The sequence below is a fragment of the Hemitrygon akajei genome, chromosome 4 (genome assembly GCF_048418815.1).
Source record: "Hemitrygon akajei chromosome 4, sHemAka1.3, whole genome shotgun sequence".
Taxonomy (NCBI): domain Eukaryota; kingdom Metazoa; phylum Chordata; class Chondrichthyes; order Myliobatiformes; family Dasyatidae; genus Hemitrygon; species Hemitrygon akajei.
In genome coordinates, this window is record NC_133127.1 from 175,074,782 (window position 1) to 175,102,676 (window position 27,895).

Genomic DNA, 27,895 nt, shown 5'->3' on the forward strand with positions numbered 1-27,895 from the left:
GAGAGAAAGTATTCGTCACTCACTAGTTTTGTTTTTCAGCTGTGTTATGGTAATAGTTAACTACTTAAAATAAATGAAAATGCTGTAAATACTCAATAGGTTCGGTACTTCCAGCTAGAATCTAGACTTATTTCGTTATGATTGACTGCTTGTTTTCTCCTCTTCCTTAAATCTGTATTGTGTTCTATGGCTGGCTGGTTAAATATGTTGACTATTCTTTGTTTCAGTATACCTGGCGTATCGAACTATCCAGAACTGAAAAGTATTGGGAAGGGTGGTTCAGAGGATTATCCAACCTCTTTCTTAGTTGCCCAGTTTCCAAGCTACTATTACTAGCAGGTACACTCTTCATTGGTTAAATTCTATTTCTTTGTAGAAAATGCTTAAATATCTTTTATGTAATTTCAAAAATCCATTTAAAATCTTTGTTGTAGGTGTCGACAGATTGGATCGAGACCTCACAATTGGTCAAATGCAAGGTAATCCTGTAATGTTTTTGAACATTTTGGAATAATTTCAATAACAGATGTGAGAGTAAATGCTTAGTTGTAAAAATAAATAGCCAATTTACACAATACCTTTTCATAAGGGTTAACGCAAACTATCTTCCTTAATACTCTTTGGGACTTTTAATGTGGTAAACCATAAACTTAACAAACAAAAGAATATCTGCAGATGCTGGAAATCCAAGTAGCACACACACAATGCTGGAGGAGCTCAGCAGGCTAAGCAGCATCTGTGGAAAGGAGTACAGTCGATGTTTTGGGCCGAGACCTTTCAGCAGGACTGGAGAAAAAATGATGAGACAGAGTTAGAAGGTGGGGAAGGGGAGGAAGAAACACAAGGTGATAGGTGAAACTGGGAGTGGGAAGCGGTGAAGTAAAGAGCTGGGAAGTTGATCGGTGAAAGAGATACAGGGCTAGAGCAGGGGGAATCTAATAGGAGAGGACAGAAGGCCATGGAAGAAAGAAAAGGGGGAGGAGCACCAGAGGGAGTTGATGGGCAGGTAAGGAGATGGAGAGAGGGAAATGGGAATGGGGAAGGGTGGCGGGAGGGTGCATTAGCTGAAGTTAAGTTTGAAAAATCAATGGTCATACCATCAGGTTGGAGACTACCCAGACGGAATATAAGGTGTTGCTCCTCCAACCTGAGTGTGACCTCATCATGACAGTAGAGGCGGCGGCCGTGGATTGACATATGGGAATGGAAAGTGGAATTACAATGGGTGGCTACTTGGAGAGCCCACTTTTTCTACTGGGCAGAGTGTAGGTGCTCTGCAAAGAGATCTCCCGATCTATGTCGGGTCTCACCGATATGCAGGAGGCCACACAGCGAGTACTGGATGCAGTACATGACCCCAACAGACTCGCAGGTGAAGTGTCACCTCACCTGGAAGGACTGTTTGGGGCCCTGAATAGTAGTGAGGGAGGAGTTATGAGGGCAGGTGTAGCACTTGTTCTGTTTGCAAGGATAAGTGTCAGCAGGGAGGTCAGTGGAGAGGGATGAATGGACAAGGAGTTTGCATAGGGAGCAATCCCTGAGGAAAGCAGAAAGTCTGGGGGAGTTGGAGGGAAAGATGTGCTTGGTGGTGGGATCCCATTCGAGATGGCAGTCATGAAGAATTATGTGCTGGACACGGAGGCTGATGGGATGGTAGGTGAGGGCAAGAGGAACCCTATCCCGGGTAGCGTGGTGGGAAGATAGGGTAAGGGCAGATGTGCACAAAATGGAGAAGATGCATTTGAGGATAGCATTGATAGTGGAGGAAAGGAAGCCCCTTCTATTTTTCTGGAATGAAAAGCCTCATCCTGAGAGCAGATGTGGCAGACAGAGGAATTGAGAGAAGGGGATGGTAGTTTTATAAGTAACAAGGTGGGAAGTTGTAAAGTCCAGGTAGCTGTGAGAGTCAGTGGGTTTATAATAGATAAACTGTCTCCAGAGATAGAGACAGAGATTGAGAAAGGGGAAGGAGGTGTCAGAAATGCACCAGGTAAATATGAGGGCAGGGTGGAAGTTGGAGCAAAGTTGATGAAGCTGATGAGCTCTGCATGGGTGCAGGAAGCAGCACCAATGCAGTTGTCGATGGAGCATAGGAAAAGTGGGGGAGTGACACAGTGTAGGCTTGTAACATAGACTTCCACGTAGCTGACAAAAAAGCAGGCGTTGCTGGGGCCCATGCGAGTACCCATGGCTGCACCTTTTGTTTGAAGTAAGTGGAAGGAGCTGAAGTAGAAAATATTGAGATGAGGAGAAGTTCTGCTGGACAGAGGTGTGGTGGTGGAGGGGAACTGGTTGCGTCTAGTGTCCAGAAAAAAGCAGAGAGCTTTGACATCTTCCTGGTGGGGGATAGAGGTGTATAGAGATTGGGCACCTTTGTCATTTTCAATGACAAACTCTGCCCTTCAACAGAGATTTGGCCATCTTTGGCAGAGTTTGTCATCAAAATGTTGGTTATAACCGATACTTGTACCTGGCTGGAAGCCCTCTGGATACTTCCAAGTTCTTGATCATAAGAAGAAATTAAGTATAAACTACTTGTTTTGGTGAAGTGATGCAACAGATAGAGCTGTTTTCTCACAGGTCAGTGACCCATATTCATTCTTGAACTCTGATGCTTTCTGTATGGAGTTTGCATGTTCTCCAAAGTGACTGATTTTCTCCCACATCCCAAAAGTATGTACAGGTCAACCTTTTATAATCTGGCACCATTGGAACCTGAGGAGTGCCGGTTTAGTGAAAATGCCAAATTACAGAAGGATCACATTAAGCAATAGCTAACTGCCTCTTCATAACTTTAAAATATCATGCAAATCAGTACAAGTTAGATAGTAATGAAACAGAAATATTAAATGATTAGCAAGTGCACTTTTAATAAAGTAATATACTGTACAGGCACAGATAAAATAAAGAGTACAGGTAAATATACAGGAATTAACTTAAACAGAACAGTTGAGCACTTTAGAAGAGAAAGTGAGACATTTAATATACCTTCAGGCAAAGTTACATGTCTGCAAGTGTGGGGTTGTCAAGATCATCAACATCTTCATTTTGAAAAATGAGTGAAGCATCAGGAACTGGTGCTGAAACTGGCACAACAGTTTCTTCGAAAACTGTTGATGTTGGTGGCAGCACATCTGGGTGAGCAGAAGCAGAAGTCGGAGAAAGGAGGTCTTCTATATGCTACATTTCATGCCACCGCCAGGCAGCTGGGGATTCGGCGGTAGGCTCTTCCCTCTTCACTCGCAGTTACTGTGGGAATCCTCGTTAGTTTCTTTTCCTCCGCTTAGTAATATGCTTAAATTCAGCGGGTCACCACGTCTGATTTGAGGTTGTAGGCAGAAGAGAATGGAGTGCCAGCCGGGCGACGTCAGAGGGCAGTGTGCGACTGCCAGCAGGCAGATGGGAAGACAGACCGACCCAGCGTGCACCAGCTTCCCCGCCACTGGTGGGTGAAATGGGCAGGTGCCAGGCAAATGATATTAATAAATGCAGGAAAACAAGCAGGAATCGCCTGTCTCTGCTAACAAGAGTGCGCCAACACGTGAACAGATCTAGCGCAACCAAAACAGTGTGCAGCAGATTGGTACAGTGGCCTGGGAAATTTGAAATTACAATTGCATGGAAAATTTGAAATCAGTGCCGGATTATCGAAGGAACCGGATTACAGGTAGTCAGATTAGTAAAGGTCGACCTGTATTTTGGTAGGTAGACTGGCAAATGGCTCCTTGTGCCTAGTGCTTGGAAGAATTCTTGGGGAGATATTGAGAACATGGGAAGAATAGATTGCAGGAAAAAATATTGGAGGAATTGGATTGCTCAGAGTTGGCATAGACTGGATAGTTCTAGGTGACTGTTTCTGCTGTTTAGGAGCATTAATTAATGATGAGATCACTAATGCGCCTCTGTATAATTATTTGTTTAAAGGAAAATTTCAAATGCAAGTTCTACCACAATGTGGCCATGCTGTACATGAAGATGCACCAGACAAAGTAAGCAAAGTTGTTTTTTGTTGTTCATTATCAGGATTGTTTTAATTCAGTCATGATATTTGTATTTCAACTTGTTCTAAACCAGAATTGAGCCAAAACCAGCAACCAATCAATATTCTCAGGGGTTTTTAAGGATAGACAATCACTTCTAATTGTTGCCTCTTATATAGGAGTATTTTTTAAATTCACTAATGATCAGCTAAAAGGTGCATGTTATTTTAAACAGCAATCAGATGTAGCCACAAGCTGTTCCCTTCATCTATAAAAATTAATTGATTTTTAAAATAACTTTAGATAAATAAACAGAATGGGATTGTAATTTTTGTGAAAAAAAAGTCTCTGATAATATTCGAGATGTCTTAGAAATTTTTTTTGCATAAGACTTAAGATTCATTAAACTTGTAAATGGTGCAAACCTAAAATAAAACCAAGTTTGCTCTCTGTATCAGAGAAGATAAAAATCACTTCATGTTTGAGGACTTTTACAGAGTTTTCAGAGCTGCTGCACAGGTCTCCAGTATTTTCCAGTTTAGGTTTGTGTATTTTTTTTAGAAGTTTTATTTTCTTAAAGTTCTTTTTAGTTTGAAAAGCCAATGTAATTTTAACAAATTTACCATTTGAAACACAGGTTGACTGCAGTGATTTTTTTTTTCCTTAACTAGAGTTCAAATTTAATAACCCTTGACATCATCAATTTTGTAGTAATAGTAATATTTTTGTAGGTGGCAGAGGCAGTTGCAACATTCATGATTCGTAATAAGTTTACAGAATCAAAGGGTGACATCCAAAGGTAAGAGTGTTTAACCCATTCTTTTCTGTACTGCATTTGATTACAGCATGAAGACAGATCAATAGATTCATCAGTAAGATAGTGGTGGATCTTATGTCTCGTATAACTTCCTTTCTGATCCTGATAATCATTAGGGTCCAAGAATGTGTTAATGAGAATAATGTCCATTCTACAGTTAGAAACATAGGAAACCTACAGCTCAGTACAGTCCCTTCAACCCACAAATGTTTGCCAAACATGTCCCTACCCTTTAAGAGACTTTTGGATAGGTACTATGGTGCTGATCTGACTGTGCCACCAGCCAACTGGACATGTTTCTAATTATAGCACATCATAATGAACAGAAACTGGGAAGTAGGCTTATTCAGAACTCCTGCAGAGAGGATGAATGGTGAATTTTTAGGTTTCATTATGACATTGCAAGGTTGCTGGAAAGCAAGTTACCAGACCGTGTTCGCAGTTTAGTGAGATAGGAGTGAGCACAAGATTATCATAATCAAAGAGATAAAGAGGAAGGAAATAACAAAAAAAAACTTACACTGATACTATTTATGAAGTGGGGTCATAAATTATGTGAATACAGAAATATTAAAGAATTTGTAAATCAAAAAAAAACAGATTTGTCGTGGTGGGAGATTTTAATTTCCCAAATATCAATTGGAATCTCCCTAGAGCAAGGGGTTTAGATGGGGTGGAGTTTGTTAGGTGTGTTTATAATATGAGCTATATTGCATCTTCCCTATTGCCTTTATATATTTATTCCATTATTTTTATAAGCAAATGCCTAAATCATTGTGCAAGGGGCCCCTGAATGAGCTTTATTTGTACAGGTAGTCCCCGAGTTATGAACGTCCGACTGAATAAAGTTAAATTAATAGTAAGATTCACCCTGACCCCGCCCCCCCGTCCAGTTGAAGTAATTGGTCTGAGGCAGGATTGCAACCTCATGGATAGGAACCCCTCTAAAGTTCTCCCACATGTGAATTTTATTTTCAGATAGTTTATGTGTATAAAAATATTATTTAAAGTGACTTGTGCACGTACTGGTAATTGTACACAAAAAATGTAATTTTCTTTCCTCTGGCAAGCTGCTTCAGGGTGCTTTTTCCAAGAGCGTTCTCCAACCACAGAAAGGATGGTGCTCGTTAATGAAAGCTATGCCTTGGGTTTTCCACATGGTAAACATTTCAAGGCTGGAGATTTTCTATACAGCTTGTAAACAGTAGTTATAATTTGACTACCGGTAATTCAGTCTTCAGCCCTAGTGCCATTGTTTAAATATAGAAAAAAGGGTTAATATTTTTATCTTCATTCATGTGACGTATCACTGGCAAACTGTTGCTGACTTCTAATTGGCCATGAACCAAGAAGACAGTTGAGTCAACAACATTTATAGGTCAGAATCATGTATACATCAGATGGGATAAAGATATTAAACTTCCTTACCTTAAGAACTTTAGTGTATGCAGTCTAGATTAATGAGTACCATTATAGATACTAGCTTACCATTTCTGATTATGTTGGCCTTTTAACCTTCTCCACGATCAATCTAAACCTTCCTTCCCACATAGCTCTCCATTTTTCTTTCACCCATGTGCTTAATGTTCCTAATGAATCTGCCTCTACAACCTCCCCGGTACTTGTGCCTCTCCATGCACATTCCATGCATTTGTGACTGCAGTTTTGAGAGATTTATAAATGTTGATCCCAAAATCCCTCTGTCCTCTACACTGCCTAGAATCTGCCATTAACTTTGTAGTGCCTTCAAATTTGACCTTCCTAAGTGAATCACTTCACTCTTTTCCGGATTGAACTCCCATCTGCCATTGTCAACTCTGCATCCTATCAATGTCCCATTGTAATCTACAGCAACCTTCTACACTATCCACAACATCACCAACCTTCATGTTATCTGCAAACTTTCTAATCCACCCTTCTTCCTCATCCAAATCATTTATAAAAATTACAAAGAGCAGGGTACCAGAACAGATCACTGTGGAGCACCACTGGTCACTGACCTCCACGTATTTACTTAAATATTTGAATTTAAATTCGCATACTTTTGTGATTGTACTCAAATTATATTTCCAGATCAGCCCTCTGGCCTCTCAATGTTAGCTCTATAATTTAATCACAATGGTAGCACACCCTGAATTATACCTTATTTCTGCATGGATAATGTTGCTGACTCATAAGAGTATCTTGTTGCTTGTACATTAACAGTAAACTTGAGATGGTTTCCATGTCTTTTTCTCTGTTTCAGCATTTATCCCGGTTTTTAATAGATTCAACAGCCTTCAGATTCAACTTTGACTGCACAAAGCTGCACCAGGGGCCACTGTGATGTATCCACATATTGCCATCCATGTAATCTGTAATACAGTGAAGCTGGGACAACAGAACTCTGCATTCCTCCTCCACTCCACTATTAGCCTGTGTTCATTGATAGAATCTGGAGCTGCACAATGGCTCAAAAGTACAACCTGTTTGTGATTCGAAGATTTAAACTATTAAAAGGGGATTGCTTATTCAGATAGTGTATCTTTTCTTCTTGCGCATATTCTGCTTTAGATCCTGGAAGTATTTCCTTTTGTATTGTTGGTTAAAGATGTAAGATGTGCTTTGGAGCTATGTGTTTGAGATAGTAATTCCTGTGGTTAAATTTGAGTGTGGTTTAAAATTGAGTTCATTATTTCTTTAGTGAAGTATTTCCAAAGTCAGAAATCAAAAGAATAAAATAAAACAGAAATACAAGTGCAGTATGTAAGACAACTCAACCAAATATAATAAGCTGCTGGATATTGTTTTGCAATTTTAGCCATCAGAATGCAAATACTCTTACTGAGACTTAAATCTGATTTAAAGTGACTTTAGAATGTGCTTCTGGGATCAAGCTTTATTGGCCTTAATTGTTGAGAAACAAATGATTTTGCACATGTTTTGATTTCTCTTGTGATGAGATAAAATGTTTATTTAAACTAGTTTAATCGAAACTGTTTATTTTGAAATGTGTTTAAATCATAATTACACTATTGTCTTAAGATGTTGGCAAAATACAAGTTGTACTGCAGTTTATTCAATAGTGTGCATTGTATTCATCAGGAGTAATCTCTGCATGAGGATGTTTGCTAGTTCTGTACAGCATTCAGAATCACAAGAGATTTTAAAATAAATTTAGTACAGTTATATATTTGGAAAGAGTTATCAGATCCCATGAGCTGCCTAAGCATTTTCTCCAACCCACTTCAATACGAGGCTGGACTTATTGTACCAAGTGTGGAAGTGTAAGGGATATAACAAAACTCTCAGGTGACCTGGAATAGCTCGACTTTCATGTACAAAACTGCTCTACATCAAAACAGATTACAGAAGCAGAAGCTAAAACACTGCAAATGCTAGTGATAATAGTGTCTGCTGCAAGTCAGGCAACATCTAGGTGAAATGTCTTTGTATAACTGGAACATTGCACTGCTGCACGTGAACATTGGTATTGGCAGTAACATCAATAAATGATAATTTAGCTTCCTTTAGAAAGATTTCTAAAACACTGATCTCCTGCTTACAAATCTAATAAATTGTTATGCAAAGTCAGTGTTCTATTGTACCTGAAGGAAACGATAGAGAGGGGAGATATGAGGCTTCGGGTTGAACTCCTTGGATTCAAACTCCCATTCTCGATTCTAAAATTACCTCAGTTATTGGAAAATGACTTTGTTTGTCCAAGATTCTTTGGCTCTTCAATGTACAAATTGTAGCCTAATACCCAATTTTGGACTCCTCCAAATTTTAATTGAAACTGGGCAGAACATCCACCTTCTACATTTTCAGGTTCTCCGTTTCTACTGCAGCTCAACCAGCTGTTTTAAAGCACATCCTCCTGACACACATTTTTCAATGTAGTGCTCTATTTAACATACCATCCCTTTTTGTATTTTATGCAAAAACAGAAGGGATAAGTACAATGCTGACTTGTCTCAGAATAAGTTAATAGAGGATGAGAGACCATTTGAGCATGTTTAATATCTTTCCAGAAATGCCCTATGGTGCCTAATTGATTCTTAAATGCTTCCATGCTTTCTGCTTCTTTCCCCTTTTCTCTGGAAGTTTAGCTCTGTGTTTAGACTGATGAGAAGTCACAACATTTAACATTTTCTCTATCCATAGATGCTGCCTGTCTTGTAGAAAGTTTCAGTTTTTAGTTATGTATTCTTAACCTTGTGAAGATGAATAGGCCCTTCTGTTGTCAGTTCCAGGTTAGCCTTTAACAAACTTAACATGTGACCCCCCCCCCCATACTCAAAATTTATATTTTTAACAATTTTCAACTTTTTAAATGCTCTTTTGATGTTTCTGTTCAAGTCTGACAACCCCAAAGCTATTTAACTCTCACTATTGTTTTTGCTAATGGTGAATGAAGCATGTTTCCTACAAATTATTAGCACAAGTTATATATTTTTTGAAATAAAAGGAAAATTATATTTTGCAAATTTGAGAGTGAATTATGTAGACTGACTTCAGTGAGGTAAGAAATGGGTCTCTTTCTAAAATTAGATTTTTTTTAGTTCAACTTGTAATGTTTTAATGAAGTTTGATTTAACTTGGCACGAATAATTAGAAACAAACTGCCCAGTTTCTTTTTTCTTTGCCGTATTATTAATCTATTTGTTAAATTCAGATGCAGTTTTGTTTTAATCATTATGGAACTCAGTTTCAAGACCATGAATCAAATCCCAGATCTGTTCTTAAAAATCTGATGTGCTAGTTTGTAGTTCCACATAATTGCCTTTTTGTGTTTGAAGAATAGTTCAATAATAACAAAGCATTTTCTGAGAGGTGATTTATTTTGTGAATTGTAGTTTGTAGACCTTCAGGCTTCAACAATGTCATGCCTTGTATTGTTTTCATTTAGCCATTTCTTACTCTCATGTACCTCTACCTGTCAAATTGTGAATGAATATCAGAGATAACAAAGAAGAGAAAAGGTACAGTGTGCTGAAATTAACAGATTAGTACAGAACATATGTAAAACTTTAGCTTTTAAGTTCTTTAAATGTGACTGCTAAAATCTATCTTTGTTCCTGAAACAAACACACAATGCCTGTGGACAGATATTCAAAAGTACACTTGGAATTTATTTTGGAACACATGGACAAAGTTGAGCTCAAGATGGAATGTGTTCAAAGAAGTAAATTATTAATGTGACACTTGATCCTGCATGTTTAACTGAATGTTCCTTGAAAAGTGTATGAGGATTTTTCAAAAACTAGGTTTAGAGAGCAACGTCTTAGCATCAAAATTTCTTGCCACTGAGATAGAAAAAGAATCAAATTCTAAAATACAAGGAAGTGTAAATCTACAAGTTTTTAAAAAAAATCCCAACCAGGTTAGATTTACACTTCCCTGTAGTTTAAAATTTGATTCGTTTTCTGTCTCAGTGGCAGGAAGTGTCTGAACACGTTTGAAGTTGGCTGAATTATATTGTGCTCACTGAATCTGTATTTTCTCAGGTCTTTGTTTCTAAATGTCCAATGCATTATGTACCCTGCTTTAGTTCCTTGTGTTGGTGATAAAAACTGGATGTACAAATGCTCAATGACTGAAGTAGGAACATCTTGATAACAACTGCCCTCAGCATGCATTTCTGATTTGGAAGACTGCAATCAGAAATAATAGCTGAGAGCATTTCTTTCACCTTGTAGGCAAATGCATCATGCTTGAAGTAGCCAGAGTGATTTAAGCAGCATCCAAATTGCTCTGCAGACAATACAATCAGGCACGTTAGCATGCATGGTACTCTGTTAGATAGGATTGTATGCTTAACATACCGGCATTGATTCACATCTTAGTGGTATGAGTAACAATGTGGTTGTCAAAGTGAATATAATCCTTTTTTGTGAATTTGTCTGAATGGGGTTGTTCAGAGGTGACTTTGTAACTTCAATCCCATTGAGCCAGCCAGTATTTTTGTTCAATCGTTTACAAGTGTCTTTTTATCATCTGTCATCTAAACAAAAATGACTGAAACAGATAAATGTGTGCTCTAATTTTTTGACTTGGACGCACTTTTTCATTTTTCCTAAAATGTTGGCTGATGGCAAATCACTTAATGAATCACAAACTTACCATTATGATGGTCTCAATAAAGAGCAGAGGTTGCTATTAAAAATCAGAAAAGATTCACTCATAAGTAAGCATTAGTACTGAATTGTAAAACAATCTCAATACCATATAGTTTTAATAGACATTTTGAATAAGAATTTTCACATTTCTACCCAGAAAATTATATTTCCAAGAATTTAAATAATTGCTGGATTTAATTCATTCTGTTTCTTGAGAGGAAATGTATGAAACCAATGGCTAAAATAAATGTGTTTTTCACTTGCACTCCAGCGACATGTTAAATAATTGAATTTGTAGTTAGGAGTGAAACTATTGTGAAACTTTATTTGCTAATTTAATTGAACTTGCTGTAATGATTATGCAAGGAATAAATTCAATACCAGAGTGTTAAATATTTGAATTCTTTACTGAAAATGACAACTAACTTTAAACATTTCAGAATTATTTAGTTGGCCACTAGATGGGGCATTACACCAGACTAATGTAAGCACCTGCGTGCAGTCCACAAGAATAACCCACACTTTTGTTGCCCACCAGCGCCGGCAGCCCATTCCATGCACTCACCACTCTCTGCGTTTTTTTTAAAAAAACTTACCCCTGACATCTCCTCTGTACCTACTCCCAAGCACCTTAAACTTGTACCTTCATGTGGCAGCCATTTCAGCCCTGGGGAGAAAAGCCTCTGACTATCCACAAGGTCAATGCCTCTCATCCTCTGTTGCTCAAGGAGAAAAGGCTGCGTTCACTCAACCTATTCTCATAAGGCATGCTCCTCTGCACCCTTTCTATGGTTTCCACAACCTTCCTTTAGTGAGGCAACTGGAATTGAGTACAGTACTGCAAATGGGGTCTGACCAGGGTCCTATATAGCTGCAACATTACCTCTCGGCTCTCAAACTCAATCCCACGATTGATGAAGGCCTATGCACTGTATGCCTTCTTAATTACAGAGTCAATCTTCAGAAATATTAATCCAAAATGTTAAATATTCAAGCCCAGTGTAAGAAGGAAAGTAATAGTGAACTCAAGTCAAAGAAACCAAAAGACAAAGCCTGCAAACAGATTGGTTAATAAATAAAATAATGGCAAAATGCACTCTCAATTACCCACTAGGAATTTGTATTAATTTTTTGTGAGACAGTTTTTGGATTCATTAATTAAGACTTTGTCAAATCTCAATCTTCCTGTACAAGCTTCCTGAAAATTGATTTGTAGGATGTGCTATCCAGGGCTTATATCAGATACCATGCACTAATGTTTGTAAGTCATTCATGCTCCTGTGCTCAATCTTTCTCACTGAAGAAGTGAATGTACCACTTACTTCCTGGCCAGTATGCAGTAGCTGCATGAACTGATGCATAAGGACATCTTGATCTTGCTGTACCACCACCTTTCCTAATCTATCCCTTTTCAAATATTCCCTTTCAGATTTTTGCTACATTAATTCTGTGCCTGGTTTTGCATTTATCTACTTACGTAACCTGCCAATATAACTCTGAGACCTCTCTGCATCGTCCTCACAGCTTCCTAATCACCTTTTATGTACAGACATGGATAGATTATGTTCAAGTCTCTCAACTAAATCATTGTTGCATTGAATAACTGTTATGCAAGTACTGAGTTCTGCTGTATTCCATTAGTCACTGCCACTCAGAAGCCTTAAATCTATTACCTGTCTGTCAACCAGCTCTTTATCTTTGATAGTACCTGTCACTTAGATCAGACCTGGTCAAAAACCTGGGTCCAGAAACACCGCATCTACTGTTTTTCACACTCTGGCTACCCCCAATCACCCAAAAGGTTACATCCTTTAAAAATCAGTGGATTTGTCAAGTGTAATTAATGTTTTTCCCAAGCCTTACAGACCTCATTCTCCAAATATTCTTTTACATCAGTAACAATGGACTCCAGCAAAATAAGCAGCTGCAGTGTTCATGAATGCATTGGTTGTAAACTTCCAAACATGCATGGATTCTGGATAGGTTCTGAACAATTGGTAAACTAACAAAGTCAGGGCCTTTTCGGGAAAAAAATGGTAGGCAACATGCAGGCCTTTTAGCCTTGTGTGTATAATCAAGAAAATGTTAGAATCTGCCATGGAGGATGTAAAAGCAGAACTCTAGAAAATTTGATCAAGCAGAATGAGCATGGCTTTGTCAAGTGAAATTTGTGGCTGATATATTGTGGTTCTTTAAGGAAGTATCATCCAGAGGACAAACTAGTAGATGGCATATTTGGCATTTTGGCAATGATTTCAGATAGGGTGCCGTTCAAAAGGTTACTTTACAACAGAAGTAATATATTAGCCCTGTATACCAGCAAAAAGGGGGTCAATTTTAACTTGGTAACCTGTAATCTTTGGGGTGCCACAGGAATTATTGCTAGAACTGTAGCTATTACTGTACAAATAAGTTCAAGGAAGTCAGCAAATGTACTGTAGCCTAATTTATGGATGATTCAGTAGCATCACCAGCATGAACCTATCTGCTGTAATGACAAGGGTGCAAGGAAAAGGCCAGAAATATCATGACGGGTCCCACCCCCATCAGAGACTACTTTGGATCTGCTGGCTCACATTCAGCACTTAATGTACTCTGATAACAGTATTCACATACACTTGTACATATGAGTGTCACCACCTTCTAGTAACAATGTAAGTTCTGGAAAAAGCTCCAAGATGTATTCCTTGATCAACTTTACAATGTTAAATGATATATTGTAGGATTAGTTTCATTTGTTCTCATGTAACCATATACAGTATATGACACCATTATATGGAAGCACTCTAGGACACTTTCTTACCATGGGAGAAACAGAAGGAGGAGCGATACCATGGGGGAGGTGATAGGCAGGTGAGGAGAAGAGTTTAGAGGGACATCCAGTCATCTAGGTAGCTTCCAACCTGATGGCATGAACATCTAGTTTTCTAACTTCCAGTAATTCCCCCTCCCCCTTCCTGCTTTCGTTCCCCTCTTATCTGTTTTCATCTGTTTATTACTTCCCCCGGTGCCCCTCCTCCTTCCCTTTCTCCCATGATCCAGTCTCCTCTCCTAACAGATTCCTTCATCAGCTCTTTACCTTTCCCACCTATCACCTCCCAGCTTCTCAGTCCATCTTCCCCACTCACCTGTCCCTACACCTCCTCTCGTACCACCATTCAGGACCCCAAACAATCCTTCCAGGTGAGGCAACACTTCACTTATGAGTCTGTTGGGGTAATTATTGCATTCGGTGCTCCCGGTGCAGTTGAGACCCGGCGCAGATTGGGGGACCGCTTCGTTGAGCACCTACGCTCCGTCCACCACAACAGACAGGATCTCCCAGTTGCCACCCACTTCAACTCTGCTTCACATTTCCATTCGGATATGTCCCTACATGGCCTCTTCTACTGCCATGATGAGGCCAAACTCAGGTTGGAGGAGCAACACCTCATATACCGTCTGGGTAGTCTCCAGCCCCTTGGTATGAACATTGAATTCTTCAACTTCTGGTAATTCCCTCCCTCTCCCTTCCACCATCCCACTTTCACTCTGCCTCCTTGTCTAGCTGCCTATCACCTCTCATGATTCTGCCTCCTTCTACAACACATAGTGCTTTCCCCTTACATTCCTTCTTCACCTCTCCGGCCTATCCCCTCCCTGCTTCCCCTTCCCCACCCCTTGATCTTTCCTCTGGTTTTTCACCCGGCACCTTCCTCCCCTCACCTTCTTAATAAGGCCTCTGCCTGCTCCTTCTTCAGTCCTGACGAAGGGTCTTGGCCGGAAACGTTGATTGCTCATTTCCACAGATGCTGCCTGACCTTCTGAGTTCCTCCAGCTCGTTTGTACGTATTGGCTTCATCTATCACCTTCTAGCTTATACACCTTCCCCTCCCCCAACCTTTTCATTGTGGTTTATTCCCCTTTCCTGTCCTGATGAAGGGTCTCCACCCAAAATGTTAACTGTTTACTCCCTACCATAGATGCTGTCTGACCTACTGAGTTCCTCCAGCATCTGTGTGTGTTACTCTGGATTACCAGCAGCTGCAGAATTTATAATTTTAATTCTAATGTTTTCTATACTTTATGACAATTGGAAAGAGAACTGCAGATGTTGGGAATCTGAAATAAAATTAGTAAATATTGGAAACATTCAGCAGCTCAGGTAGCTGGGGAAAGAGAAACAGTTAATGTTTCACAGACTATTAATCTATTCTAATGAAAGGACTTTAACTTGGTTTTTGCTGAGTTCTAGCATTGTTATTTAATTCATAACAAATTGTTCTACCCTTGGATCTACTAGAATATTTTAAAAGATTAAAGATTAGCTTTTATTTGTCACATGTATATCAAAACATACAGTGAAATGCGTTGTTTGCGTCAACGACCCAAACACTCCGAGGATTATGCTGGGGCAGCCCGCGACTATTGCCACGCTTCCGGCACCAACGTGCCATGTCTACTACTCACTGACTCTAACACTGCCTCCTTGGAATGTTGAAGGGAACCCACGCGGTCACAGGGAGAGCATACAAACTTCCTACAGTCCCCAGTAGGAATCAAACCCCAACTGCCAGCTACATGTGAAAAGGTGCATTCAGAACGGGACTCCCACATCTACAGCTCTTAACTTTTCAAGTAATTGCCCTAGAATTTTAACCAGATTGGTGCTTTTTTCCCCTATGTATCTTGCTCTGCCACGTTTTGAATCAGAACTTATTTTTAAATGTAATATAAATGACTGGAAATACAGATGGCTTCACAGCAACCTTTATTGTTCCCTGGTCTTAGTCCTAAGTTTGTATTAGTGGTGGAGGAGTGGAGGAATTACTCTTTCTTATAGACTCTTGAGACTTTAGTGGTATTTTTCAAAATAGTTTCAAAGCTTCAATATTATAGTAAGGCAGACCGAGGCATTCTTTACCATTTTACAAGTCTCAGATGTGAACTATGCTTGCTGTGCCTTGCTTAACAAATAGCCTGGCTTGCTAATCAGAGAATTATCCTGTGGGAAATTGGAGAAAGTGTATCAGACTTGGCGTTCCACATAATCCTCATGGAATTCACCAGCAGCTCAATGATGTTGCTGAGGTTCTCCAGCATTTTGTGTTTTCCTCTGGATTTCCTGCGTCTGCAGAATCTCTTGTGTTTATATACCATATGGTAAGAATTTTGATACATAGATAATTTTAGTCCCATTATTTGCCTTCATAAGGAGTGAAGCCAATAGAAACCACTGAAACAATATGCAAAGCAGTTCAATATACAGGTCTTGTAAAAGGACCAATTTTTCTGTTTTGGTACAACCCGTGAGAGCCTTGATTGCCCGTAACTCAGATCAAATTGTGAATTTGCTGCACATATTGATTTGATTATTTATTATCCCAATTCACTAGATATACTAATATAAATTGGTTCCATTCCAGATCTATCTTCATTTTGCATCTAGTCACCATGATGAGTAAAAAGATAAATTTGCATGAAGAGTAGTCCCTGCTCCAGGAATGGCTACCCTCCAGGATGGTCCAAGAGTTATGGATTACTTTCCATTACACAGTTGCAAGAAATTTGGAAGAAAAAAAATTGAGGGGAAATAAGTAATGTGATTCTAATAAATATCTTTAATTGCTTTTGCTTTAAAATGATTGAACATTAGGAAATAAAAGGGTGGCATAGTAGTGTGGTGATTAGCACAATGCTTTACAGTGCAGGCGACTCAGGTTCAATTCCCATTGCAGCCTGTAAGGAGTTTCTGTGTTCTCCCCATGATTACGTGGGTTTCCTCTGGGTGCATCAGTTTCCTCCCACAGTCCAAAGAACTACCAGTTGGTAGGTTCCTCAGTCATTGTAAATTGGATTAAGTTGGGGGAAAGCTGGGCAGTGTGGCTCGATTGGTTGGAAGGGCTATTCCACATTGTCGCTCAATAAATAAATACAAATATAAAGGATGGACAATTCTTGACTCTCAAATAATCAAGTGTATCTGGTTGCATGGGAAAATGGGGGGAGATTGTGCTGTGAGAATAGATGTTGGGTAACTATTGAATGGGCTGGCTGGTGGCGCAATGGCATCAGTGCCGGACTCCAGAGCGAAGGTTCCCGAGTTCGAATCCAAGTTGGGCCACCCCCAAGCACGCTTTCCATCCGTGCTGGGTTGAGCATCGAGCTAGCCACTCGGCCTCGTGGAAAAAAAAAACAAGGATCGAGTCAGGAACTTTCATATCGTGACATGGTTAATCTGAAAGGAGACCAATCCTGACATCACGCGCCAGACAAGAATGGCTGACTGTCTGGTGCGACACGCTAAAAAAAACCTTGAATGGAACTGGATAGATCATTTGGAGAAGGTTATGTGATGAAACCTGCAGTGGACTGAGCTAGCAGTATGAAACTCAGAATGGCTTAGTTGCCGAGGGAATAATAAAACTACAGTGACAAAAAAATAGCAATGATAAATTTGATATCTTCCTTGACATTCTTTTTCAAGGCAAGGTTGAAGGCAGGATCAAGGGCCAAGATTTGTATCACAAAATCAAATTGCTTTTCTTATAGTATTGAAGACATTTAATGTTATTTTTTTAATAAAAAAGCTTTCTTCCAGTTCTTCATTTCATATTTAATTTCCCATGGAAATTATCTTCAGAAATGTACAATTGCAGTTCATCCATTTAAGTCTTTTTTAGTGAGTTTCTTTTACAAATTAATCTCACCATTCTTATTTATTCAAGGACTTGTCTTTCTTTCTCCTGCCCTGGGAAAATAGTTCATTTTACTTTTCACTGTTGACTCAGTCTGGTGCACTTGATTTTAAACTGCCTTCAGCAGGAATTTGTGACCTGACCACATTCAGAGACAGAATAAATGGATATATGGAACAATAAATTCTGTGGTTCTGACGGTGAATGATTTGCACACATGAAGAGTTTTATTGCCTGGAGTTTAACAGCTGCTCGACTCCCTTCCTCCGACAGCAATCAGTACTAAAGCAGATTTGGCTGCAGGCCGTGTTTCCTCGCTCTCAGAGTCCTTCAGAAACACGTGGTGCCACTCTTCTCCACATACGGCACAGGTTCTTGCACTCCAAGAGGGCCCGTGACAGATGGGTTTCTTACTCATTCGGGTCAGCTCCACACTTTCTTTGAAACTCCTGCCCGTGTTCTCGGATCCATTTGTTAGCCACTGAAGGTGTTTTTAAAAAAGCAGAAAAAAAACAGGTTGTTAAATAATTTCAGGTTATAAAAGCTGCATTTCCCTGTTCTGGTAAAATAAAGTACATTCTGGTAAAAAAAAAGAAACAGCAATAATTAGTCCTAACTATTTTCAACTGAAGTAGAGTATAATTAATGAATATTAGCGTACATGAAAAATATTCCCAGGATATTACTTAACCCAATTCAAATGTTTTATTCAAATTATGATTTTATAGCAATAATTTATTAATTAGTCATTAATTATTGCATTACGGCCTGGTAGGAAACACCAGTGCCCATGAACAGAAAAGCTTGCAAATAGCGGTGGATACAGCCTATTTCATCTCAGGAAAAGCTCTCTACACTATTGAGCACATCTACAAACAACACTACCACAGGAAAGCGCCATCCACCATCAAGGACCCTGTGGTAAACTATGTGTATACCTGCCTGGACACGCCCCTCTGCTGACTGCTCCTGTGGCTCCTCCCACAGACCCCTATATAAAGGCGATTGGGGCACTGCTCCCCCCTCAGTCTCCGAGATGCTGTGCTCCGTTTTGCTGCTAATAAAAGCCTATCGTTCGCCTCCCGTCTCCGAGAGTTATTGATGGTGCATCAGACCCCCAGCATGCAGGCCAAGCTCTCGTCTCGCTTGTTGCCATCAGGAAGGAAGTACAAGAGCCTCAAGACACACCCCACCTGACTTTGGCTTATTTTGTCATGTACCTCCAAGTACCCCAAAAACAATAGACTCCAACGTCTTCCCAACCACTGAGGTCAGGCTAATTGGCCAATGGTTTCCTTTCTTCTCCTTTTCCCCCTTCTTGAAGATGGAGTGACATTTGCAATTTTCCAGTCTTCTGGAACCATTCCAGAAACTGGCAATTCTTGAAAGATCATTACTAATGCCTCCACAATCTCTTCAGCCACCTCTTTCAGAACGCTGGAGTGTACACTATCTGGTCCAGGTGACTTATCTACCTTCAGACCTTTCAGTTTCCCAAGAACCTTCTCTCTAGTTATGGAACTTCACACGCTTCATCCCCCTGACACCGAGAACTTCCACCATACTGCTAGTGTCTTTCACAGTGAAAACTGATGCAAAATACTTATTCAGTTCGTCCGCTATTCTGTTGTCCCCCATTACAACCTCTCCAGCATCGTTACTGCCTATGCTATGAAAATAATCAATGTTATACTTCCATCTTTCTTTCACAGGCATTTAATCTATTAAATTACAGATGTGATAAGGATATGTTCAATTACTCAAACACTATTAATGCTGGTGCTTTTGTATCCAAATGAACTGGTTGTCCGTGTAAATCCAATAACAAGTATACTCTAGACAGTCAACCAATGTATAGCCTTTATAAAGCAGTCAGAGCATATTCTGGACTTGGAGTGTAGAGCAAAATATTACTTTCAGCCACCAATCTTTAGACCTGAACATGGACTGTAGATTAAATTTAAAATACAGCCCTGGACAATAGGTTCCTAGAGCAATTGACTGAAAAAAGAGACAATGCAGATTAGCTTTATTTTGGTTATATGGAGTGTGGTTGCGAAGAAGGAGGTGTGAAAGTTATATGCAATTCAAAGGAAGTATTGTATACATTGTTAATATGGAATTGTCCTCTGATAAAACGTCATGTAATGTTGGATCGGGCAGACCATTTCCTCCAAAAGGGTCTCAATAGAGTCCTGACTAAGGGTCTCGGCCCGAAACGTCGACAGTGCTTCTCCCTATAGATGCTGCCTGGCCTGCTGTGTTCCACCAGCATTTTGTGTGTGTTGTTGTTTGAATTTCCAGCATCTGCAAATTTCCTCATGTTTGCTCAATATGATCCCTGCTGTGTCTCATTTTGTCAAATAAAAGACTACTTCACACCTATCAGCTACATCTCTCCATTGACTTTGTTCATGTTACAATGTTCGGGGGCTCATTCGGGATACCTTCTTGCAACCCACCCATGTGGTCAGTGATCTCAGCAGTCTAAGTGGAAGAGTATTTTTAAAATTAGCACTCACACATGGACCTGTTTGGATCGGTGGCTACAAGATTGCGAGGTATGAACATGGCAGAGAGCTGAACTGGTAAATGTAAAAGTAGTGTAGTGTTTGTGCCTGCATGTGTATTTATACAAGAGATTAAACTTTGTGTGTTTATTTGGTGAGATGGAGCCACCAGTTGCGAAGGGTGGCTATTGAAGGTTTGGGATGCCAGTGGGGGTGTATACTTGTAATGGGAACTGTATTTTAATATGTCTGTGTGCGTTTTTACCAATATGTCTGTAACCTTGGTGTAACAGTTAGATGCAAAAGAATACGAGCGGCATTGTGAGTTCCGATGCATATAAGTGGCAGTTTGTAGAGTACATATTCTACGATTTTAAGTGCGTAGTGTTTAATGATTATCCGTCATTTATATTTTGCATAGCAATTTGTTTGGAGGTATTCAAGGGAAAGCTTATCCACAGATAAATCTGCTGGAATGGCACCTCAGGTTGAGAATCCTGATGACCCAAGTGAGCCCTTGACCTTGATTACAACCATCCATAAGCCCTTCATGTCCGGGGAGAAGCAGAGCATTATGTCAGAGCTGCCCTCACTTAAGCCACCTGCAGGAATCTAGAATTCTGGTGCAGGCTCAAAGAAATGGTTGAGATTCACCAGATGCACCCAAAGATATACAGTGCCTATAAAAAGTATTCACCCCCTCCCCTTTGTATGTTTTCATGTTTTATTCTTTGACAACATCAAATCACAATGGATTTAATTTGGTTTTTTTCACACTGATCAACAGAAAAGATTCTTTCATGTCAAAGTGAAAACAAATTTCTACAAATTGATTTAAATTTATTACAATTATTGTATATAAAATAATTAATTGCATAATTACTCACCCCTTTCAAGTCAGTATTTAGTAGATGCACTTTTGGCAGCAATGACAGCCTTGAGTTTGTGTGGATAGCTCTCTATCAGCTTTGTACATCTGGCCACTGCAAATTTTCCCTATTCTTAACAAAACTGTTCAAGCTCTGTCAAATTGCATGGGGACTGTGACTGAACAGCCCTTTTCAAGTCCAGCCACAAATTCTCAATTCAATTAAGGTCTGGATTCTGACTTGACCACTCCAGGATATTAACTTAGTTGTTTTTAAACCATTCCTGTATAGCTTTGGCTTTATGCTTGTGGTCATTGTCTTGATGTAAAACAAATCTTCCAAGTCACAGTTCTCTTGCAGACTGCATCAGGTTTTCCTCCAGGATTTCCCTGTATTTTGCTGCATTTATTTTACCCTCTACCTTCACAAGCCTTCCAGGGCCTGCTGCAGTGAAGCATCCCCACAGCACGATGCAGCCACCACCATGATTCACAGGAGGGTTGGTGTGTTTTTGATGATGTGTGGGGTTTGGCTTATGTCAAACATTGTAACATCTGATGGCCAAAAAGCTCAATTTTGGTTTCATCAGACCATAGAACCTTCTTCCAGCTGACTTCAGAATCTCCCACCTGCCTTCTGGAAAACTCTAGCTGAGATTTCATGTGAGTTTCTTTTCAACAGTAGCTTTCTCTTTGCCAAAGCTGTGACTGGTGAAGCACCCAGGCAACATTTGTTGTATGTGAAATCTCTCCCATCTCAGCCACTGAAGCTTGGAACTCCTCCAGATTTGTCATAGGTCCCTTGGTGCCTCCCTCGCTAGTCCCCCTCTTACACAGTACCTCAGTTTTTGAGGACGGCCTGCCCCAGGCAGATTTACAGCTGTGCGATATTCTTTCCAATTCTTGATGATTGACTTAACTGTACTCCAGGGATAATCAGTGACTCAGAAATTTTCTTGTATCCACCTCCTGACTTGTGCTTTTCAACAACCTTTTTACAGATTTGCTTGCAGTGTTCTTTCATCTTCATGGTGTAGATTTTGCCAGGATACTGACTCATCATTGGACCTTCCAGGTATCAGTGTATTTTTACTACACCTTAACTGCACGGAGGTGATCAGAGAGAGCCAAAGGGAAAGGAGATGGTCCTGCCACAGCCAGGTGACCAAGTCATGGTGAGGGTGCTGACTGAAAGGGCAGGTTTTGCTCCCGGTGAATAGGACCACAGATAGTACTTCTGACAAATGACACTCGTGTCTGTGTGCAGACTCAGCGTGGTAGCCAGTGGGAACACTGGGCTCCGGTTTAAGCAAGCTGCTCACCTTCTTGTCGCCCTCACAGACAGAGCAGGAGATAGAGTGTACTCAGTGACAGCGCCATTGCAGAGAACCAAAGTGATGAGCACCAGCCGGCTACACCAGACCTGACCGCAGCCGATGGAAACAGACCCACAGCAAACACATACGCAGAGGACACTGGGAGAGTGCAACAGAAAGCCTTGAATAACCTGTTAAAGTGTAATGGTAATGGTACTCTATAATGGAGGCTGGTTACGAAGGTAGATGATTAGTTATAAACTATAGAATAGAAAAAATATTGGGGAGAATAGATGGGAGGGGACAATAGAGACATCAGGTTCCACAACTTCGATGGCATGGCAGACTGAGAAAGAGAAGAAATTACACACGGCATCTAAAGGCAGTCACCCGCAGCCTGAATGAGGAGCGAATATAAACAAGCTGGGCCCTTTCAGCGGTTGAACCAGCGATCGACCACCAGACAGTGCGGAAGGAGGTGCTACCAGGGGGAGGTCCTTGCAGTTATTCACCTTAGAGGGCCTGTGAGCCTGATTCATTTACCTTGCTGGTGCCCCTGGAGAGGTAGTAAGCACTGGTAGCCTCTGCGGAGTTTTAACGATCAGAGACTGAAGGGGTAAAGAGTAAGGATGTGGTTAAACTGCAATTGGCCAGCAGGGAAAGAGGCAACAGGCATACAAATGAAGTTGCATTTTAAGGACTGTTGGTCAAATTTCTGGAACAATCTCTCTGCTCAGTGTCTTATAGGTAGCCACTAGAAATGATAATACAAATGTAGATGCACATAGAGTAATTGGGAAGGGGGAGGAATTCCTAGGCAGGGCATATATGCTGTCCTATTTAAGTAGATCCTCCTTAAGGTTGGCCTTTCCTAGTATAAATGTATTTCTGTCCAGGAGGGCCAAGAAGAGGGACTGTTAGAGCATATTCTGGACTTTTGGTGTATAGCAAAATATTAACTTCAGCTATCAATCTTTAGACCTGAACATGGACTGTAAATTAAATTTAAAATGTATCTCTGGACAATAGGTACCTAGAGCTGTTAACTGAAAAAACCAGATAATGCAGATTAACATTCATTTTAGTTGTCTGGAGTGTGGGTGCAAAGAAGGTGTGAAAGTTGTATGAAATTCAAAGGAAGCATTGTAGATACATTGTAAATATGGAATTGTCCTTTGATCTTTAGCATATAAAGTATCATGTAATGCTGGGTCGTGCAGGCCTTCTCCTCCAAAAGGGTCTCAATAGGGACTTCCGGTAAGATGGCGATTGTTTAGCTGCTCTGAACTTTTGTTCCGTTACTGTCGCTACCTTTGCACTAAATGTCTCCATTTTATAAAGCTTAGATAGGAATTATTTCGGTATCTCTTACTTGCCTGTGAATATATCTAACCTACAATGTCTAGCAAGAGTTCTAAATCCGGGAGAAAAGAAACTACGACTTCGTCAGGCGTGACGATGGAGGCGCTTGCAAATCTCCGAGACGAAATCTTAAAGGAAATTAAAACCGCTTTCAAACAGTTAGAAGACAAACTGGATCGGATCAACGATAAAGTGGACAAACATGCTGAACACTTATCTCGCATCGATTCGACTTCTGAAGCTTTAGAAAGTCGGGTTCGATACTTGGAGACTCTCTGTTCCAGCTTAGAGGAAAAATCTAATAAACTTCTTTCCAAAATGGTGGACCTCGAAAATCGCAGCAGACGCTGTAACATCAGAATTCTGGGATTACCAGAGGCAACTGAGAAGGGGTCAACCATGAAGTTTTTCGCCGAGTTTCTCTGTGAGATATTCGGGAAGGATCTGCTTCCAAACCCGCCCGAGCTCGAACGGGCACACAGAGTTAATGTACCCCCCGGAATTCTGGGCACCCGTCCGCGACCAGTAATCTTGTGTTTTCATCAATACCAGGTAAAACACAGTCTGATTGTGGAGGCACGTCGCAGAGGCTCTTTTTCTTTCCAGGATACAACCATTCGCTTTGTGGAAGATTTTGCACCCCAGACTTTAAAGATGCGCGCTGAGTATAAAGGCGTAATGAAAGTGCTTTTTGATCGTGGTTTCAAACCTTCCTTTCGTAACCTTGCTGACCTAAGAATCAAGTTTAATACCGGGGAATTCAAGTGGTTCAAATCAGCGAGGGAAGCCATAGCGTTTGTGGCAAGTCTTCCGGCTATCCAGTCATCTTCGGAATCTGATCGGGCCTCCTAAAATGGTGGATAAGTACCCCTCGTAGTAAAATTACTTTCTCTGGACTCGGAATTCACTTGAATCACTCAGACATTATTCACTGAAACTCTAAAGGCTGTTGACAATCTCTCCTGGGATTTGGTGTGTGTGTAATCTATTTTCACCTCTGTATAACTTTACCTACAGGGTTCTACAACTAAATCTAACTTGTTTTGGAGGTTTGAAGTCTTTAGTGAAGGCCTCCCTGTTTGTCGGTTCACAGTTCAACTGCTGATTTATTTTTCCTCTGTTTTAAATACTTATTTATTTTACCTTTTTCTTTTCTTCACCCCCTTTTTTTTCCATTCTCTGAATGTTTTTTTCTCCCTTCGGAGAAACGGTTGATAAATACTCGTCTTGAATTTACAATTTTCCCCTTCCTCTTTTTTTTCTTTTTCCTTCTTACCTTTTTTTTCCCTTTCTCTTACTTTATCCTTCTATAATATTTCGCGGGTAGATTAGTTTTGGTTTTCTTCCGATTTTCTCTGTACTAAGTTGTATATCTCAGCAGAAGGTGTTCTAATCTGTAGTTATGTTTCCTAGTGCATAAACTAGTTACTGTTTGTTATAGCATTTATACGGAACTGCTGTCAATGACACAGATCTGGAAGTTGTATTTGGATTAATTTCTTTGGTAGAGCTAGCTACTTGTTTTGGTAGCCGTCTAGTTTTGGGTTGTTTGGGTGGGGTGGATTTTCCAATTCCAACATTTCTTTATTGTTTAGGACATGTTTATATTTTGACCTTACGAATCTATGTTTACATCTCTGCTCCCAGACTGCTATTGTACCGCTTGATTTTTTATATGCCTGCTGCCTTTTATGCATTAGTAATTGATAATGGCTAGTGCACTTAAATTTGTGAGCTGGAATGTAAAGGGACTGAACCACCCTGTTAAAAGGAGGAAGGTATTCTCACATATTAAACAACTCAAAGCTGACATTGCTTTCCCCCAAGAAACTCATATTCGTTCATTATTCAGTTCTCAATTCGGATTTAAAGTTCCATAAGATCTGGGGGCCTTTTATCGAGTGCTTTCATAACCTTCCTCTTGACTAGGGTTTTTTTTTTCTTTTCGGTCCCTTGCTTTCAGCTCCCTTTCTTTTCTGGTAGTAGGCATTATTATCCTCTGTTGCTAAGTGTATTCACAGTCTGGGAGTTTGACTGTCCGGACTTATACTCTCTATATTGTGTGGTGGTTGGTCTGGAATTGTTTTTTTTTCTTGTGTTGTGGGGTTTGGGGAGGACACTAAGCTCACTTGTCTTTAATTTAGGTGCTTTTTTGTTAAATTCTCTTCCTCTGTAGCACATTGATATTGTATGCTTAACCTTGCTCTGTATTAATGCTCCTCATTGGGATTTGGGGTTTTTAATTTTGTAAAATGTTTTGAAAAACTAATTAAAAAATTTTTTTTTAAAAAAAGGGTCTCAATATGATGCCTGCAAAGTCTCATTTTGTCAAATAAAAGACTATTCCATACCTATCAGCTACGTCTCTCCAGTGACTTTGTTCGTGTTACAACAAAAGCAAATGGAAAGGAATAATTAGTCAATTTTTCAGGCCAAGGCCCTTCATCGTGACTGGAAACAAAAGGTGAAGAATCCAGAGTAACCCACCCACCCAGCTGGCTTCATCTATCACCTTCTCACTTGTACTCCTTCTCCTCCCCCATCTTCTTCTCCTGGCTTCTTCCTCCTTTATTTCCAGTTCTGATGAAGAGTCTGGGCCTGAAATGTCCACTTTATTCCTCTCCATCGATGCTGCCTGACCTGCTGAGTTCCTTCAGTGTTTTCAGTGTGTTACTCTGGATTTCCAGCATCTGCAGAATCTCTTGTCTCTGTAAGGCCTACTTGTAGCAATTTTGAAACGTTCAGAATGTTTAAATTCCAATCCCAGCATCTCACTCTTGTCTGACTAAAATGAATAGCAGTCAGTCACAAGTACCCTTTAACTGCTTCCAGCTCTCTGTCTGTCACAATGTTGTGTAAAATGGCTTCCTGTAAGCTGAGGTCTTAAGGTTACCTTGACACTAGCCAGAAACTTACGGCAAAATAAACATGATGCACAAGTATAAACACATCCTGCAGAACACCAAACCCCTCCTTGCATTCAACCTTCACATTAGGGACGATTTTCAAGAAGGGACGCAAGCAAACATGTTCACAGATGTGAAACCAGAAACTTACGCACCCAGTTGCAAGTTCAGTCAGAATCACGGAACCGTTCCTTGGCATCAAAAAACTATATTTTGCAGGGTAACACAGTGTAGTTTTAATCCAGAGACTACATTAAATCGGTTTCTAGTGAGAGTAGCAATGCAAGTATTGAGAGCCCGCTCTTGAATGTGTTTGAATATGAACAAATAAGTTCAAAGTTAACTTTAAAGGTGGTGAATAGAACATAGAACAGTACAGCACAGTGTGGGTCCTTTTAGCTCACAGTGTTGTGCTGATCTACTCCATCAATCATTGAGTTTAGAAGAATGAGGGGCATCTCATCGAAACCGATTGAATATTGAAAGGTCTGGTTAGAGTAGATGTGGGGAGGGTGTTTCCTGTACTGGATGAGTCTAGGTCCAGAGTGCACAACCTCAGAATAGAAGGATGTCCATTTACATCAGAGGTGAGGAGGAATTTCTTTAGCCCGAGGACGGTGAATCTCTGGAATTCATTGCCGGAGATGGCTGTGGAGGTCAAGTCACTGAGTATATATAAAGCAGATGTTGATAAATTCTTGATTCGTCAGGACTTCAGAAATTAATGGAGAAGCCAGGAGATTGAGTTTGAGCGGGATAATAAATCAGCCATGATGGATTGTGGAGTAGACCCGATGGGCTGAATGGCTTAATTCTGATTCTATGTTATTATAGGAAGGATGTGGAAGCTATTGAGAGGGTGCAGAGGAGATTTACCAGGACGTTGCCTGGTTTGGAGAACAAGTCATATGAAGCAAGGTTAGCAGAGCTGGGACTTTTCTCTTTGGAGCGTAGAAGAATGAGAGGGGACTTGATAGAGGTCTACAAGATTATGAGAGGCATGGATAGGGTGGATAGTCAGTACCTGTTTCCCAGAGCACCAATAGCAAACACCAGAGGGCATAGGTACAAAATTAAGGGAGGGAAGTTTAGGGGAGACAGCAGGGGTAAGTTTTTTACACAGAGGGTTGTGGGTGCCTGGAATGACTTGCCAGGGATGGTGGTGGATGCTAAAACATTAGGGGTATTTAAGAGCCTCTTGGACAGGCACATGGATGAAAGAAAAATGGAAGGTTATGGGGTAGTGTGGGTTTAGTACTTTTTTTAAAAGATTCTATGGGTCGGCACAACATGGAGGGCTGAAGGGCCTGTACTGTGCTGTAGTGTTCTATGGTTCTATGTCTTATGGTCTGAGCCAG

General features: G+C 40.3%; 2 protein-coding genes across 3 annotated transcripts in view; one reads left to right on the forward strand and one right to left on the reverse strand.

The window, feature by feature from the left end:
• Positions 1-11,291, forward strand: part of ppme1 (protein phosphatase methylesterase 1) — a 54,468-nt gene extending 43,177 nt beyond the window's left edge. For both annotated transcript variants that reach the window (XM_073044033.1, XM_073044034.1), the window contains 5 exons: positions 228-339; positions 435-479; positions 3,925-3,989; positions 4,712-4,779; positions 7,043-11,291. In XM_073044033.1, the coding sequence (XP_072900134.1) occupies positions 228-339; positions 435-479; positions 3,925-3,989; positions 4,712-4,779; positions 7,043-7,061 (309 nt within the window). In that variant the 3' untranslated portion in view covers positions 7,062-11,291. The remainder of the gene's footprint in view (positions 1-227; positions 340-434; positions 480-3,924; positions 3,990-4,711; positions 4,780-7,042) is intronic.
• A 6,492-nt stretch (positions 11,292-17,783) lies between these two features.
• Positions 17,784-27,895, reverse strand: part of p4ha3 (prolyl 4-hydroxylase, alpha polypeptide III) — a 79,882-nt gene continuing 69,770 nt past the window's right edge. Inside the window, exon 13 of the mRNA XM_073044035.1 lies at positions 17,784-18,056. Coding sequence (XP_072900136.1) covers positions 17,986-18,056 — 71 coding nt within the window. The 3' untranslated portion in view covers positions 17,784-17,985. The remainder of the gene's footprint in view (positions 18,057-27,895) is intronic.